At 37.1% G+C, this 18,137-nt stretch overlaps 1 protein-coding gene across 5 annotated transcripts in view; it reads right to left on the bottom strand.

The window, feature by feature from the left end:
* The window catches only part of CNTN1 (contactin 1), a 303,517-nt gene that overhangs the window by 77,229 nt on the left and 208,151 nt on the right, over positions 1 to 18,137 (bottom strand). For all 5 annotated transcript variants that reach the window (XM_024575713.4, XM_053921617.2, XM_053921618.2 and 2 more), the window contains one exon: positions 1,785 to 1,905. In XM_024575713.4, the coding sequence (XP_024431481.1) occupies positions 1,785 to 1,905 (121 nt within the window). The remainder of the gene's footprint in view (positions 1 to 1,784; positions 1,906 to 18,137) is intronic.

The raw sequence follows: 18,137 nt of genomic DNA on the forward strand, positions 1-18,137 counted from the left end.
GGTCTGACTAGAAAGAACAGTAAACTAGTTTCCCTCTTTAACAACCCTTGAAGACAACAGATGCCCCAGATAACAAAATACTCTTGATAGAAATACTAAACCTAAAACAACTTTCTTTGATTTAGTATTTTGTAGCCTTGGAGTTTTATTAATATTCAAATAAGTGGTATGTGAAATGAATGTCTAAGTTCATTTGGATAAAGAAATTTCAGCCTGACTTCTTATCATTCTATTGGAGAACATATTTAACTAGAATAAAAGGCTTTTCAGCATTTTCCCGGTGTGATGTTGTGGGGACTCCATATTCTCATTGCTCTAGAGCAGGGGTGTTCAACACATTTTCACTGGGGGCCACATCAGCCTTGCAGTTGCCTTCAAAGGGCTGAAATAATTTTAGGACTGTGTAAGTGTAATTACTCCTTAACAGTTAAGCAAGAGCTCAGCGCTGCCACTGGGTAGAAACAAGGTGCCAGGTGAGATAAAACAAGGTGGAGGGGCGGATTTGGCCCACGGGCCTTGTGTTTGCCACCTGTGCTCTAGAGGGAAGTACAGGAGCCACACAAGATTGAGTGAAATTATATTGATCTATATCCAGAAGGGAAAATACGACAAACAAACCACAGGTATCACTTTACTTTTTAGTGCAAAAAATGGATTGAAATGTGCAGTTAAATAATGGTCAATAAATATTTCTATCAGGTGAAATGCAAAAAGATAGAATTTTTTTCTAATAGAAAAAATAGGCAGAGAGAGCAAAAGTAAGCTATGAAACAATGCAATGGAATAATGCAGCTCACTACCATTAATAATAATGCATATGTGAATTACAGGACTTAGTGGAGAAGATAACTTATGCACACAGATTGATACAAAACACTAGAGAAGTAGGCATTGTTATGATAGTTTAGAAGGGAGGGGCTGTATTTGGGACATTCGTAAAGAACTCATGCATTTGTTAATGCTTGCATCAAACTTGGAGGGACAGATAAGATTTGAACACCTGACAATGAAAACAGGACCTGGAAAGAATGCTGTGTACCAAGGAACAGAGGCAGAAACGCTAGGGTATTTTTGTGGACTAGTTGGACAGGGGAGTTGGGTATGAGGAATAGTGAGAGATTAAGGCTTATGGTTGATGTCAACCCATGGAACCTCTTGGGTGCTTAGTCAAAAGGAATAGTCTTCATTCTGTAGGTAGTGAGTGAAGAGCCACAGAATGATTTTTGAAAAGATAAAGCGTGTTCTGAGGTGGCCTCACTTCTATATGGTAGTCAGTAGCAAAAGGGTTGTAAGCGTTGTATTGTCAACAAGTGTGTATCCAGCACATTCTCAATGGTTTATTAGAACAAAAGCACAAGTCGGAAAACAAGCACAAAATAGAAACATGACACATGTATAAATTCATTTTTTGTTCTGTGATAGTGATAAATAAGTAACATTTGGCACCAGGATACTTGTTCCATAGAAAATAAAGAAAGAAGCAACACTATCCTTAACACACAAAAGGTATTAGCAGGAACTAAGAACTTCTGGTAAGTACTAAGTTTACAAGCACAAACGTGGTATACATTTCCAGAAGATACGTAGTTAGAAAAAGAAACAAAATCAATGTTGTTTACTACTTGTCTGGCATAAATTATTCTTTGACTTGAGTGAAAAGCTGTTCTCAAGGATCAAGACTTGAAATATGTTAAGAATTGGGGCCAGAGTTACCAGAAGATTCTACATATTGATGCAAGGGAATAACTTCGGTTTTTAACCTTTCGGAATGTCCGAACTCTTACCTCGCACAACAAGGTCGGCGGAAGCTGAGGAATTGTCCACGATGGTCTGCGCGGTGCACGTGTACCTGCCGGCATGCTTCAGCTGGGCGTTTCGGATGAGCAGTTCCCCGTTGGCATCCAGCTGTGAACAAGGGCAGCAGCCATTCAAATCAACACAGCTTCCCCAATTACATGGCACCGAGGATCCAAGAAGCACATTCCCCCCTAACAAAATGAACACCATGCAAAGGCGTCCATTGTAGACATGCTAACCCCATGTCTTTGCTTAGGTTACCAAAGCACTGGGCTTTCTCAAGTGAAAAACGAAGGGAGTGAACCACTTAAGGTACATTTTAACCCTCATATCTTTAACAGTTTATTATTTTTACTAGCAGAGGGCCATACCGAACAATTGAAGGTGAAGGAACTGGTTGTATCCACAAGGTAGGGCAATCAACACCAAGTATTTTCATCCATATCACAGTTTTATTCTTAAAAATTCCTACTGATTTTATTTTTAGAGGAATTTCTCAGTGACCTTTACCTCCCCCAGTGCTCTGCCTTCTTGCTGGTACCCATTCCACACTCACTCCCATCTCTGACTTCTCTGTTTTGCTCTTCTATCCCCTGGACAAGGAATTATTCTTGTTTGATTTCCTTGTGTTAAGCTGCATAGTTCTTTGGTGGTTGCCTGGATTGACATTACTTATTTCAAAACCTTACTTTCTCTTTTTAGCTTTTTCTATTTCTTTACCTCTTACTCTGCAATCTGTTTTTAATCTGGTTCCCATTTCTTCAACTCATTTTGCTTGACTTCTAATAACATTTGGCCTTCCTTTGCAAAACACTCAAGTTTTCTAGACACCACACTTTCCACAAACTTTGAGGACGTTCTCAACCCTGTCCCTTCAACTTCCTTATATTCCTGTACAAGTACTGGAATTTATCTATTTTTCTTCACTACTACCTTAGCCCTTCTTCAAGCTACCGACCTCTCTCACTGAAGTACTAGCTCCTATTTCATCATGATTTCCACCCCTGTTCCACTGTCTTCTTTTCTCCACTTGTCACTCAGAGTGACCTTTTAAAATGGCAATTATGACCAATCACCCCACTCTGTAAAAAACAACCTGAAACTTCTAAATAATGTCCCCTTCCTGGAATAAAAGTGTTTTAATGACTAACCTGGCTCCACTCTGTACATTCTGTCCGATGTTCCAGCTCACCTCATGCCACCATTTCACCTGCACTCCGTTTCCCAAAAGAACATTCCCTTTTTAGGACTTAATGCGTCTCAGTCTCTCTGATATCTGGTTCTCCATGGTGTTTCCTCCTCTGAACTATAATCCCCTGATACCCCACTCGCTCATCACCATCACCTAAATAACATTCGTCTTCTCTCCACCAATACCAGCTGAGGTCATTTTTCAAGCAAGCCTTTCTATTTTCTCTTGTTATATTTTGTCATATCATCTTTTACCTTATATCACACTACATGTCTCAATTTCAATGAAACCTTTATACAATGATATGATTAAAGTTTGTCTCTGTGGAGGGCTGTAAGTTTACTGGTAGAGGAAATACGCCTGTTTGTTCAGCACTGGGTCCCTATGCTATGTATGTGTACGGCTGTATGTGCTGTGTTCATAGGAATCAGCTCAGTGCCAGGAACATAACAACACTAAATATACATCGTTTGAATGCACTGGTTGATTTGCTTATCAAGTATTCTGATACCTGCTTTTTAAAATAAATTTGTTGGGGTTATATTGGTTAATAAAATTATATAAGGTTCAGGTATACCGTTCAATAACACATCATCTGTATATTGTATTGTGTGTTCACCACCCTAAGTCAAGTCTCCTTCCATCTCCCCTATCCAGTTTCCCTCTTGTAACAAGCATACTGTGAGCTGTGTCTATGAGTTTTTTCTTAATTCCTTCACTTTTTTCATACAGCTCCCAAAACCCTTTCCTTCTGATAGCTGTCAGTCTGTTCTCTGTATTATGAGCCTGTTTTTATTTTGTTTGTTAATTTATTTTGTTCATCATATTCCACATATGAGTGAAATCACATAGTACCTGTCTTCCTCTGACCGACTTATTTCAATTAGCATAATAATCCCCAGATCCATTAATACTGTCACAAAAGGTAAGATTTCCTTCTTTTTATAGGTGAATATTATTCCATTGTGCAAAGGTACCATAGCTTTTTTATTCACTCATCTACTGAAGGGCACTTAGGCTGATTCCAAATCCTGGCTATTGTAAATAATGCTGCAATGAACATAGGAGTGCATATATTCCCTCAAATTACCATTTTGAGTTTCTTTGGATATATTCCCAGAAGTGGAATCACTGGGTCCTAAGATAGTTCCATTTTTAATTTTCTGAGTTAACTCCATATTTGCCAATACACTTGATAAGGTCTTACTATCCAAATTTATAAAGAATTTATAAAAATCAACACCATAAGAACAAACAATTGAATTAAGAAATGGGCAATGGACCCGAATAGACATAGACACTTCAAACAGGACACACAGGTGGCCAATAGCCATATGAAAAGATGCTCAGCATCACTAAACATCAGAGAGATACAAATTAAAATCACAATGAGATATCACCACACACCTGGCAGAATCACCATCATCAATAAATCAACCAACAACAAGTGCTGGCATGGCTGACATCTGCTCTTAAGAGAACATATGTCCGCTTCAGCTACAAGCAGAATCAGCTTGGCAAGTTCATATAGCCTGTGACGATTACATTTCATAAGCACATAATGAGGCTTATTTTGGTGTCAGCATGAAGTATATACTCTTCCTCCCTCTTCTGATTATCTCCTTATCAAATGCCTACACCCTAGCCTCTGTAAATAACTTAGACTTCATTTATTCTCTTTCCTGCAGACCTTTGTACATCTCACTTGCATTGTCTGGATTCCTGTGTCTTCCACTTTTGTCACTTGGCTACCTTCAAGTCACAGCGTAGATGCCCCTTTCTTCTCTGGAATCCGAAGTATAGGTTAGGCATTGCCCTCTGCACATTTTCATTGCAACTATCTATTTCTACTATAATTGTTTAGTTCATTTTTTTTATTATACTGTAATTCCTTAAGGGAGGGACTAGATCTTATTATTACATACAAATAATTTATTGAAATATGTGATATACATGAGAAATTCAACAAAAATATTGCATAAATTAATTAATAAGTACCTATTACCTAAAATATTTTCATTAAGTTCTTTTAGTAATTTCATGTGATTATTTTCACTAATTCTGTGAAGAAATATAAATGCTTTAGGAATAATGTGCAAACTTATAGAGACAAGAATGCAATTAACATATTTTTAAAAATGGAAACCCATTTGTCCAATTGTATGTTTTATAAAGCAGCTAGCTTTTCCAAAGACAGACCTGCTCTTTGTCCTCAGCTACTGAAAGGTAATCTATGTGTCTTTGTTTGCCTGAGTATCTTGGGTCTAACAATGTGATTTAGGTTAGGGGTTAGCCACACCTGTATAGTTTTACAGTTGGGGCTGCTATGCCAGAGAGACCAACATTGGGACTCAGAATAGGGTTTTTGGGTCATGGGATATCAGTCAACCTAGAGAATGAGATTAACTGTTTGGGTAGTCAATCAATTATGCTTATGTGATTAGCCCCCATAAAATCTCTGGACACCAAAGCTCAGGTAAGCTTTGGCAATACTCTATGTTTATTGCTACATACCAAAGCTGATAGAGTAATGCATCTTGACTCTATGAGGAGAGAACAATGAAAGTTCTGTGTCCGATACTTCTGGACTCTGCCTTCGGCACTTCCTCCCTAGGCCGATTTCAATTTGTATGCCTTTCCTGTAAAATACTGTAACCATAAGTATAATAGCTTTCAGGGAGTTCTGTGAGTTCCTTCCAGAAAATCAAACCCGAGACTGGTTTGGGCAACTCCCAGAGCTTGTAGCTGGTTTCAGAAGTAAAGATGATCTTGGGAACTGTGCCCAATTTTGTACTTGGCCGAAGTCCCCATACTATACTAAATAGAATTCTTCTAATGAAATAGCCAGAAAAATATTATTTATAATTCTTATTTAAAAAAATATTTGCGAGAAAGAGGAAAATTGTGAGGAAGACAATTTTTCTGAAGACTAATTGGTACAATTTCTGTGTAATTTTCTGGTAGAAAAACATAAAATAATCATAGTTTTAACACTATGTATTTGTAAAGTAGACTGCTTTACTTTGCTTTGACATCCTTAAGAGCATTGCACTTGGACACTAAATATTATTAATGAAAAGGTATTAAATGAAATCTTTAAAACTCTTACGATATATGATAAAAGTTATATTTGGGAAAGAATGTTTGCATAAAAATCAAAGGCATGTAGTTTTATTATATGCTTTTATTATGTGAATTCACTACTTTGTTTGGTTTATGCATCTAAAAGAATGATAATCCTATTATAAAACTCCTACTATTTCAGTGAGCCATGTGATTAGATTGTAATTTAAAAAATAAAACACTTCCAAAATTAAAAATGTTTTTATTTAATTTTAAACTAAAGAAATTGAGAGCAGAAAAATTATGTAAATTGTTTCTTAAATTGTGGCACTGTAATTGCCCTTTGTAAAATTTGAGTGCTATATACCTAATGTTCTTTTTTGACCATAATGAAATTGGTCTTTTGTTTCCCCAGCTCTTAGTCTGAAACATACTAGCCTTTACTTATTTTATTTTGAGATATATAATGGGGTCATTCTTTTTATACTTTCAGTATGTAATTAAAAACCCAAACACTTTTATGTCTAAATATTACATTGAATTTATACTTATTGAATCTTCAGAATAAATTTTCTAAAACTCTTCATTAAACTATTCTAAAAGTTTAATGTTCAGCTCATTTCAAAAGTCAGCTTTTGTTTTAAACATTGAGACTTAGGTCTGTAATGATAGGCCTACTTACATAGAGCGAAGCGACCAACATTTATTCTGATTTGCTCCATATTTGGCGAAGGTGACACTGAAATTGCTCAGAAGGAAAGCAGAGGGCAAACATCCTGCATCACTTCCAATAGAGCTGCGTATGTATCAAAGCTTCCCTGAAGTTTTCATAAATGGTACTAGCACTTTTCATACCTCAGGAGAAGTTGAAGTCCTCGGTGGTCAACAGAAAGCTTACAAAGCAAGTAAAGAACATGGACCTCAGCACATTCTAGCCACAAATTAGAAACGAATGCTCTCTATATTTTTCACTAAAAACCACAGCTTGGCTGAATTACAAAATGCTTCCCTTCATACGAGGACAGTTGAATCACATACTGGAAATTGTGATAGCGCCGCTCAGGGATATTCCAAAGTGTATATGTGGTCTACCGCTTAGAAATGTCCCAAATTTAAATAAAAAGATTTCCAAAATATAAGTGCCCATATCTCCCCTCCCCCTTTGTCATGAACCACCTCTGCAAAATCATTCCTGCAGTATGAACGAATCTGAATCACTAAATTGGATTAACAATCGAATGAATCAGAATAAACAGGAAATATGGTCCAGATAAGGTACGCACATGGGCTGGTAAAGCAAGGAGCTCCTGCCAGCTCTGCAGCAACAATGACATCTCCTTTGTTCTGTCAAAGTTCAGAAAGAAGGCACAGATGCAGAAGGTTGGAGGACAGCATATCTTTTCAAGAGAGCAGTCTCGAAACTTATAAGCATATACATTATATATGTATAATACATGCTGTATTCATGAAAAATAAAAAAATTTCTTTTTTACTTTTGGATTGTTAGGTTAAGAAAAAAATAACTATAGCAAATACATCTCATGCAACTGCAAACTATACCACCACCATCACTAACATGACTAGGAGCAAATACTTCGTAAAGGTTTTCTAGGTGCCAGACACCATTATAAATGCTTTACACGTGCAAATGCACTTGCTCCTAACAGCCCTATGTGATGCGTACTATGTTTAACCACATTTTAGAGATGAGGATGGAATAGTACTATACCTATAACCATTACTACCACTACTGCTGTTGCTGTTCATAGGATACCACTGCTGCTGCTAATGTGTGTTATGAACCGTTGAGCCGGCTGTGACTCCTGGTGAGCCTGTGAGTGAGTGATGTCCATGATGTGCTGTCCTGCTTGGATCCTCTGGACTTGTGCCTGTGGTTTCTTTACGAAGCCAAACCATGCCAAATTTGGTCTTCCTCTTTCCCTGCTGCCTTCTATTTTCCCCAGCACTATTGTCTTTTCCAAAGAACCCTGCCTGAAATTACTGGGAAGAGACAGTTCGCCAGGGATATATGGGATACCAATAGGATTATTTAGAGCCAGAGACCTGATCTGTCAAAACCCTAACATGAATGTGTGAACAAATATGAAAACCAAAGCAGCTGCCTGCAGAGTGGAAGCACTGAATGCGCATCCTAATCTTTAAGGAAGGGGATGCCAAGGAGCACAGTAGCTGTAGGACCAATGCTCTTGTTTCCCAGGCAAGCAAAGGGATGCTCAAGGTGGGGCAACAGTCCTCCACTTATAGGCAGCAAGAAATGACAGATGTGCCAGCTGCTACAGATACTATTATTAAAACTGCTTCTACTATTGCCACTGCCACAGCTATCACTACTACTAATTTATTAAGTGAGACATTGTCTTACTTAATTCATAATTGTTGGGGAGATATTCTCATCACTTCTATTTTAGAGAGAAGAAATTTGAGATTTTGAGTTAAGCTGCTGGTGGAAGGCTCAATAACGAACATGTATTCCTGGTTTCCACCAGGTCAAGCTACTGCCAAACTAGCGCTTTATGAATTGAGCAATAGGATTTAAGTTCACAGTTTGGTAAGTAGAAGTGCATACTTTCTCATAGTAGGAAGAATACAATGTGTAATTATTTCATTTATATGACCAAACATAAGAAAACAGAATAGTACAATGGCTACTTCTATACCAACCAATTAGATTCAATAATTGTAAACTTCTTGCCATATTTGCTTTATCTAATTATCTAGCTAGTTCTATCTTGGTTTTTCTCTATCTACTATCTACCTATTGTTGAATGCTTAAAACACAAATTACTGATACCATCACACTTCATTCCTCAAAACATTACAATGAACGTCGAGAAAAGTAAGGCCATTCTCTTACATAATCACAAAACCCTTTTCACACATTAATACTAATTTCCTAATATTATCTAATATTCAAGTTAGCATTATTTTAAGTAATTCATCAGCATTAAGATTAAATGTAAACATTGTAAAGGTATGTGACAAAAACTTATTAAAAAGTAATGTTATTGAAAATATAAAAATTTACATAAGTAAGGGAAGTGGTTGAGAAAAATTACTAAGAAGTTACCCAGTAATTACAGAACCAGTGGAAATGTTGAACATCTCTAAATATGACTATTTTGATGGCTGAAGAGTCTAATTTTAATAAATTGGCTCATTTTAAATTAAAACTCCAAAAAGAAATTTTTCTTGAAGTCTCTGTGAAACATTTTGAATGATGGACAAAAACATCAAAGCTTTGGATTTAGAACCTATGTTTTAGAGTTGAAAGAAAACTTGGATGTCGTGTAATTCATATGGTTTTCAAATTGGCTCCTGTTAGCCTCAGGGCTCTGAAGATCTTCATGGGCCACTTGGTCGAAGGCAGGGATCAGAATGGTGAGGGTTTTCTTGAAAGGAAAGACTAAGAAACCCTGTGATTAGGGCTGTGGACTATGTAGTCTCCTACATATCTCACATACGTGCACACAGCTTTCCTTAACCAGAGCACCCTTACATTCATCCTCCCTGTTTATTGGGTTCTGATTTAAGTTTTCTTTGCAGAAAGGATTCTGCGGCTGAAAACTCTCTGTTGCTGTTTTTCAAAACTCCTGATGTGGCCCAGCTTCCTCATATGACAGATGAGAAGCTTGAGGTTCAGAGTAACTGTTTTGCCCAAGATCATTTAAGTTTTCAATGGCAAAACCAAAACAAAAATCTAGCTCTTTAGATAGCGTTCTGCTCTTAAAAACAAACTGGAGAAAAAAATATTTGAATACAACAGCTAATGAGAAATAGTATATTCCTCATTACTAATCAAGACTTACTTTATAAAAACTATGTCCTAGGTGGGCAATACTCCTTATAAACGAGTAATAAAATATATGATACATAACATAAATTTAAAACATGGAAAGACAACCAGTATCTTGAGATACAAGAAGCCAGACTTCAGGAGACAAATATGTTCAACATAACTTAAAGCAGCTGGACTGTCTAGTGTGATATCAGAAATTTAAAAAAATCAAAGCCCACTATGTAAAATATTAAAATTACTAAAACACTAACATTTACATGCTTGTTTCCCCTATTTTTATTTTAAATACCTACTGTATTTTGCAAGCATAAAAGCCAGAATAATTACTGCAGCAATGCTTAAGTATGCAAGGAGTTTTATGTACAACAAATGGCTCTTTGATTTTTGATGTGGTTTTGGAGATTCCTCCAAGTCCATACATGTCTGTGGAAAAAAGTCCAGCTTCTATATGTGCTTAATTCCATCCACTTAGCATTACCACCAACAAATGCTTACTAAAACCCAGACTATGCAATGCTATGCTACGGAGTAACTTTAGCTCACATGGCCTCCACACTAGAAGCAGAAGCCAAGCCAAGTATAGACACATCTCATGAACACAGATACCTACCTCCGGATTTACTGATGGAAAGAGCAAATAAAAGGCAATAGTTAGGTGTAAGTAAAGGTTATTACGGTAGAAGAAGGAAGGTAAGAAAAGTTCTACGTTCCTACATGCATGCAAAACCAGAGAGGTATGCCAGGATTCTCTGCTTCTTTTCCTGTTAATTACTGACACGAGCAGAGAATAGATTTGGCTGCAGGCAGAACGGCTTTGTGAGTTTTGTGTGGGTCACAGAATTGAGTCAGGGGACAATGCACATTTTACCTAAATCCTTTTCTTTTCCTCTGCTCATCAAAACATATGATCTTAAATTCATAGAACACACGAACTCTATCCTCTACCTCATACTACTTTGGAAAATGTTTGATTAAACCTCTTATAATTTCTTTGCCTCCTCAGCACCCTCATCTGCTTGGGATAATACAGCTTCTCTGTTTCTAATACATCAGGCTGAAAACCTTTCTGTGGGCAATCCATTTATTACTCCCAAGTCTCTCTCTTTTAAATCTCCCTTTAGAGCAGTGTTTCTCAACCTTGGCACTTTTGACCATTTGGACCTGACGATTCTCTGTCATGGGGACTGTCCTGGGCATTACAGGATGTTGCTCAGCACATGTGTGAAACAGATGTCCGTCATACACAGCCCTCCTCCAACCACCCTGCCAGTTGTGACGGCCACGAGTGTGCCCACAGATGGCCAACAGCGCCGTGGGGGAGAGATTGCTCCTGGTTTAAAAGGGCCACTTCAGGGCTTACATCGTCTCACCGTGCCTGCTTGGTCTCCTGTTCCGATTCCTTCGGCTCTAATTGGACCCTTGCCTGCTTTCAGGATTACTGCCCCACCCTCCCTCTCTCTTCCAACCGTTACTCCAGAACTCTGGACAGTCTTCACCTTGTTCAACAGGGAGCAGAGAAACTGTAAAACTGAGAAACATAAAATGACTTCTGTTTTACTACTGTTGTTTCTCTCCGTCTTTCTCTGTTTGCATGCCTTGCAGAAGTAAAATGTTTGTTCAAGCTCATAACATGCTCTAGTGTGGAATATATATGTCTCACTCATTGAATGTAATTTTTTATGAAAAGTTCAGTATAATTAATATTTTCTTTAAAAAAGAAACAGCTTAAGGGTAAGAAATCTGTATTCTTTTGTTATGAATGCTGTTGTCACTATAGTCAAAATGAATGCACGTCCACATACCTGCAAACACACACATACACCTGCCTAGAAGAGATCATTAAGAATTGCCTAGAACTTTATTGTTAGACCACCTGAGACTCTGCAGAGCTGATTTACAATGTACTGCAAAGGCAGCTAATAGTATAGGCAAAATGAAGTAATTTGGGTGACCTTGAGTGAGCATAAGAGGCTCACTAACCAAGATCGTGGAATAAAGTAGGAGTTGCCCACTGTCTTACAGTGTTTAGACAGTGGGAGAAGTGTTATCTAAACTGAGGTAGGTATGAACTTGGACCAGTGGACTGAAAACTGAAGTGACAGAGAGCACAGGGACTGCAGTCACACAACCAGCCTTCAGATCCTCCCTCTGCTACTAGCAAGGTGCATGATTACTTTGGGCAAGTTCCTTCCCCTTTCTAATCCTCAGTTTCCTCACCTCGAAAACTGAGAAATCACTGTAGTACATGTTCCGTAGAGGACTCTGGCGAAGATCAACTGAGAAATGCATGGAAGACATTTCACCCAATGCTGGCCAATAAGGAGCACTCAACAAATGGGGACTATTTATTATCATCTCTTTACTGCCCTCAGCAAAGAAATACAGAGAATTTTTATCTTGGACCAAGTGTCCCATACAGCAAGCAGTACAAGAATTAAACTATGAAAAATGAGATCTGTAAAAAGAAAAACAACTATCTGGCAAAAGCCTTAGAAATTTTCAATGAGGAATGATTGCTCTATTATAAAGAGTACTCATAATAATCACTTACAACCGGCCAGGTCTTGTGCCAAGAAGTTTATAGGCATTTTCTCATTGAATCCTCACAAAAATATTCTGAAGTAACTGGTTTTGCAAACCCATTGAAGTTACCTGAATGAAGTCAATTATTAATAAAATTTACAGAGGAGGAGATCTGAAGCTTAGAGAGGCTTAATCCCAGGCTCGGTCACCGAGTAATAAGTGAAAAGTGGAGCCCGGAGCCCAGGGCCCACTGTGGCGCAGCCTCCGAAGCATTCATGTGGCATTTACGAACTCAAAGCAGCCATGCAATAACTTCTTACTGAAGTGCAATTTTAGCACTTACTTGTAATAAAAGAATCAGAAAATACAAGTATTGGCAATAGCCAGAGTTGGAAAGCTTAAGAAACTCATGGGGTGAACAAAGATAATAGCTCTGGCAGAGAGAATATTGTCAAAATGTGGAAGGAAAATGACACAAAGCCGATGTCTAAAGATAGGCGGCTATTAAAAAATCACCTGTGCAGTTCGGGCGTCACGAGGGGAGAGGGATAAATGGTATGTTGCGGGTACGCTTTTGTGTGTGGACAGTCTAAAGTCCTTTATAGAACAAGAGGATTTCTGAATTAAATGGGTAAATAAAATGACTCTGCCTTTTCGTACTTAAGGGAATAAATAGCTATTGAATTAGAAAATCAGTATAGAAGCCATTTCATGGTTGAACTTGGAAAATTTAAGTATTTTCCACGTCACTTAGAATAAAAGAATGCCAGATAAGCTGCTTTAATAGTGTATTGTATCAAAGCTTCAAATTAATTAATTTATGGTCTTATATATTCTAAACAGCCTTCTATGCTGAGTTCAAGTTTAAGAGAAACGTTTACTGACCCAGATCATATAACGATACAATATTCAGTGAATAATTACTGAAAAAATAAAGAAATAAATGAAATGACAAGTAAATTAGATATTTAACTTTTTAATGTTACTCTATACTCAGTATTAAATGTTTATTTATGTTAAAAATTTAATTCCAAGGAGCTTTACAAAAGTAGGATTATTAAATGGAATGGCAATGTTACTTTTACATTTTCGGTGCTCACTATAAATTGCTTAATATGTTTATTTATATATTTCATATAAAATACTATAATTCAATGTCTATGCATTATAGTGTGTCCACCATCAAAAATCTAGTTTCCTGCTCACTATAAATTCTTAAAAGAAATGCATATTTTCCAAAATGTATAGTTACTTTATTTCTGATAATTATATAAATACAATTGGAAAAAGTATAAGGAAGAAATTTTAAAGTCACCTATAATCACAAATCTTAGACATACCTATATGGGAAAATGTATTAGTTTAATTTCATAAAGTTATTCCAGACTGAAATTTGAAACCTTATGCAAGGCTGCCACATGGTGGTCAAAATCAGGAACAACAAGTTAAAATTAAAGTGTACGTGATTACTGAATAAAATTTCTTATTAAATTAATAAAAATAATTTTAATAAATTTAATATTAATAAAATTAAAATTAAGTTGGAAAATAAAAACAGGTACATGAAAAAAGCTTAAATTTTGAACTCTATTAATTAGAGCTTCTGATATTAATTTTCATAATTAAAATTATTAAAACAATATGATGATAATGTTTTGATAACCATGATAGCTACCAAAATATTTATATCTAAAGTTTAAACTCAGAGTATCTCTGGCTTATTTTGGATCAGTGCCTGCGTTTGTACCTTTCGGTGTTTTATTTGCTCTAGTGCCTATCACTTTTCCTGACTTGTGGTAGGTGCTCAACACAATATTTTTAACTGAACAAATGCTTCTCAATTACTAAATGTTACCAGAAGTAAATGAAAATCAAAATATTATTTAAGAAGCCAAAACAATTATATACTGATGTTTTCACCTATGCACTTGAATAATAGACACTGTAGTTAGCAATGTTCCCAGCTTTGCATTTGCTATCCCCAAACCTGCCCACTCCATCACGTTTCATTCACTCAGCTTTAGATAGGAAGAGCCGCACCTCAGGGCAGTGGTCTGTTAAGGAGCCCAGAAGCAATTACTAGCCATTAGGACTGTCTGCAAAAGGATGAAACACATACGATGTTTTCACTTGAATTTTGTGCTGTGCATGTAGCAGTGAAGTCTGACTTTGAAGTTTACCTTAAAAGAGAAGGAAGATATGAGGGAAAGCTTTATGAGTTTCTTAATTTCAAAAGACAGAGTTAAGTTTAATAATTTATTTTAAAATAGAGAGGTGCAAATTAAAACCACAGTGAGATACTACTTCACACCTGTCAGAATAGCCATCATTAATAAATCAACAAACAACAAGTGTTGGTGAGGTTGTGGAGAAAAGGGAACCCTAGTGCACTGTTGGTGGGAATGCAGACTGGTGCAGTCACTGCAGAAAACAGTACGGAATCTCCTGAACAAACTAAAAATGGAACTGCGTTTTGACCCAGCAGCCCCATTGCTAGGATGACACCCTAAGAATCCTGAAACACCAATTCAAAAGAACCTATGCACCCCAGTGTTCATAGCAGCACAATTTACAATAGCCAAGTACTGGAAGAAACCTAGGTGCCCATCAGTAAATGAGTGGATCAAAAAACTGTGATATTCCATTTACATAATGGAATACTACACAGCAGAAAGAAAAAAGGAACTCCTACCCTCCGTGACAGCATGGATGGAACTGGAGAGCATTATGCTAAGTGAAATAAGCCAGGTGGTGAAAGACAAATACCATGTGATCTCACCTATAAGTGGAACCTAATCAATGAAATAAACAAGCAAACAAAACAGAACGGGCTACGTGGAAATAAAGAACAAACTGACAGTGACCAGAGGCGGGGGTAGGGAGAAAACAGGTGAAAAAGGGGAAGGGGGCAAACCAAGGAACACGAGCCATAGAGCACTCCTGGGCAGGGACAATGGGGGAAATTGACTGGGGGGAGGGTGGGGTAGGGGTGAGCAATGGGAGAAAAGGTGGGACAACTGTAAGTGAACAACAATTAAAAAATAAAATAAATAAAATGAAATATTCTTACCTTTTTTTCATTTTTAGTATTTAGAGAATTGCACCCTAACTGTCCATCTACAAAGTGTTAATATGCGCCTGTGGTATTTTCACTCAATTAAGTTGCATATGCAGTCAGTGGGCCTGTTTTCCACCACTGACAGATTGCTGTTTGGTGGACTGAGCTGCGACCAGAGTTGGCGAGTCCAGAACATGTGCCTGAAGAGCAGTTTCTCCTCTGGACCAGCTCAGGGGCAACTATGTGAACCTCCGCGGCTGCCTGCTGCTGAGGGAGGAACTCCAGCAAGTGATGGTCCAAGTCTGTTACCTCTCTGTGATCTCCCTTATGATTTATTTCTTAACAAGTATTCCAGTTCCTTCTTTATTTTCCACTCTTTCCAAGGCAAAGGACTCTTCTTCTATCTCCCTCTCCCTTTCTTAATTCCTTTTTTTGAAATGTTTATTTATATCAACGAATGCAATGTAACTATTATGTTAAATAATGTCCAGAGGCTCCACACATGAAGTTTCAGCTTAATTTAGGGCAATTTATATCCAAAAATCTGTTTATATAGACTCACAGCAGCTATTAACCACTTGTATAAATTATGGCTGCTATATTTTTGGAACTTTTCAATTTATAAAGCCAAGAAACTGAGCAAATTCAAGAAGTCTAATTTTTTAAAATAAGATCTCTGTTTAGCTCATGTTATTTTTCTTAAACTAAGAACAAACATGAGTGGCATTGGCTTTTCATGCAAAACAAAACACAACCTGAGAAATTATTAAAGATATTGGTGTCAATTTTACTAATGTTGGACATGGTTATGATTAAGCATATCAACACAGTTTTAGACATGTAAGGAAAAATAATAAATCATGTGGTGTAATGTTAAAATAGTTCTCTGCTAATTCCTAGTTGTTATTTTTTAAAGTGTGTAAGTTCAGTTCTGAAACAAAGACAATTGGTGGATTTACTGTAGACCTACAGTTATAGCTAAATCTATTAGATTAAAAAGAAAGAAAAATGAATTACATTTAACATATGAAAGGCGTTAACATTGATGATGCACCAATAGTTATTCTTTGAATTTATTTAACAAAATTTAAGAAGAAATGTATCCATCTAGTTAAAATCAATGTTAACCTGCTTGAAAACTTATTTGGAGTTTTTAAAATGGAAAGTTCTAGAAGAATTTTTAGAAGAGCTAGACTATTTGAAAGCATAATATTATATATATATTTTCCAATCTTCCAATCTTCACATGTATATACATATATATGTATATATGTAGATATATGTATATATTCCAATCTATAGATTTCATGAGAGCTTAAATATCTTATAACTCAAGATTCACTCAAACTCAAGTTTCATTTTTATATTCATAATTGACTTCTAAAACTAAAGTTTTCCTAACTAAGCATATACTCTACACAGGCCTTCAGGGTCCTAAACAGTCACCCCCCTAGAAAACGAATTGGCAGGAGCGGTGCTCAGCTCGCTTTCTACACACGTGGGAAACCGGACAGCTCTGCCAACGCGCCAACGATGCTCTCAGCCAGGTGGCTGTTCCTGCGTCACCGCCCAGTCTTTTCCCTCTGCCTATTTCCTTTATTTCTGTACAAAGACATACCTATGTTTAATGAGAGGACTTACATCATGTATGCTTCCTGTGCATAAAATAAAATAGCCACTTAAGCCTTTTTAGGTCACACAGATTTGTTCCCCAAACATCCCAGCATATGGATGTGTATGTATTTATATATGTGTATATATGTGTGTATATGTATATATGCATGTATATATGTATATGAGGTCTGTCCAGAAGGTATTTAGCCATGTAATGTGCAAAAATAGGGACATTCACTGAAAAAGAGACAAGATACAAGAAACATTGTACATAGGCCATGACACCTCAGACCCCTTCAAAGTAGGCACATTGGGACCGCACACAGTTCTCCCAATGCCATCAGCTACTATGTTGTATTTTCCTGAATCTCACTGATGGTCTGAAATCTCTTCCCTTTCAAAGGTGATTTTAGTTTTGGGAAAAGCCAGAAGTCTCAGGGCCCCAAATCTGGGCTGTAGGGAGGCTGAGTCACCTGGTTGTTTTAATGGTTTGCCAAAAATCTCTGCAGGAGACGTGATGCATGAGCGGGCGCATTGTCGTGATGAAGCTGCCAATCACCAGTTGCCTATAGCAGCGGCCTTCTGAATCATCCACATAGTTCCCGCAAGGAATGTTCAAACTTAACACAAAATGTGATGCAGATTTGTTGCTCTACTTGCTCAGTCATTCTGGATGCAATAGTCACACAGTACACATGCTCACTCAATGGCATCTACCACCCCCACTGACTAGTACAGTGAAGTCATTATTGTCCACACATGTGCATTCCAGTCTGCTCTCCTTAGCTGCCAGGTTACATCAGTGTCATGCAAACTGTTCTTGTTATATTAACAATGGCTGGGCTTTTTCTGGACAGTCCTCCATATATCTCTATCTCTATCTCTATTTCTATCCCTACCTCTATATCATCCGACACAAATAACACCCCTTTTTATTACAAAATCATAAGCATGTAATTCTGTAACATAACAATATCACACCCAAGCACACCATATGACATTTTAGGTGAAATGTTCACATTAAAACTATAGATTATTACACCCATATTATTACCCTACCAGCCACATGCAAG

The sequence above is a fragment of the Desmodus rotundus genome, chromosome 3 (genome assembly GCF_022682495.2).
Source record: "Desmodus rotundus isolate HL8 chromosome 3, HLdesRot8A.1, whole genome shotgun sequence".
Lineage (NCBI taxonomy): Eukaryota > Metazoa > Chordata > Mammalia > Chiroptera > Phyllostomidae > Desmodus > Desmodus rotundus.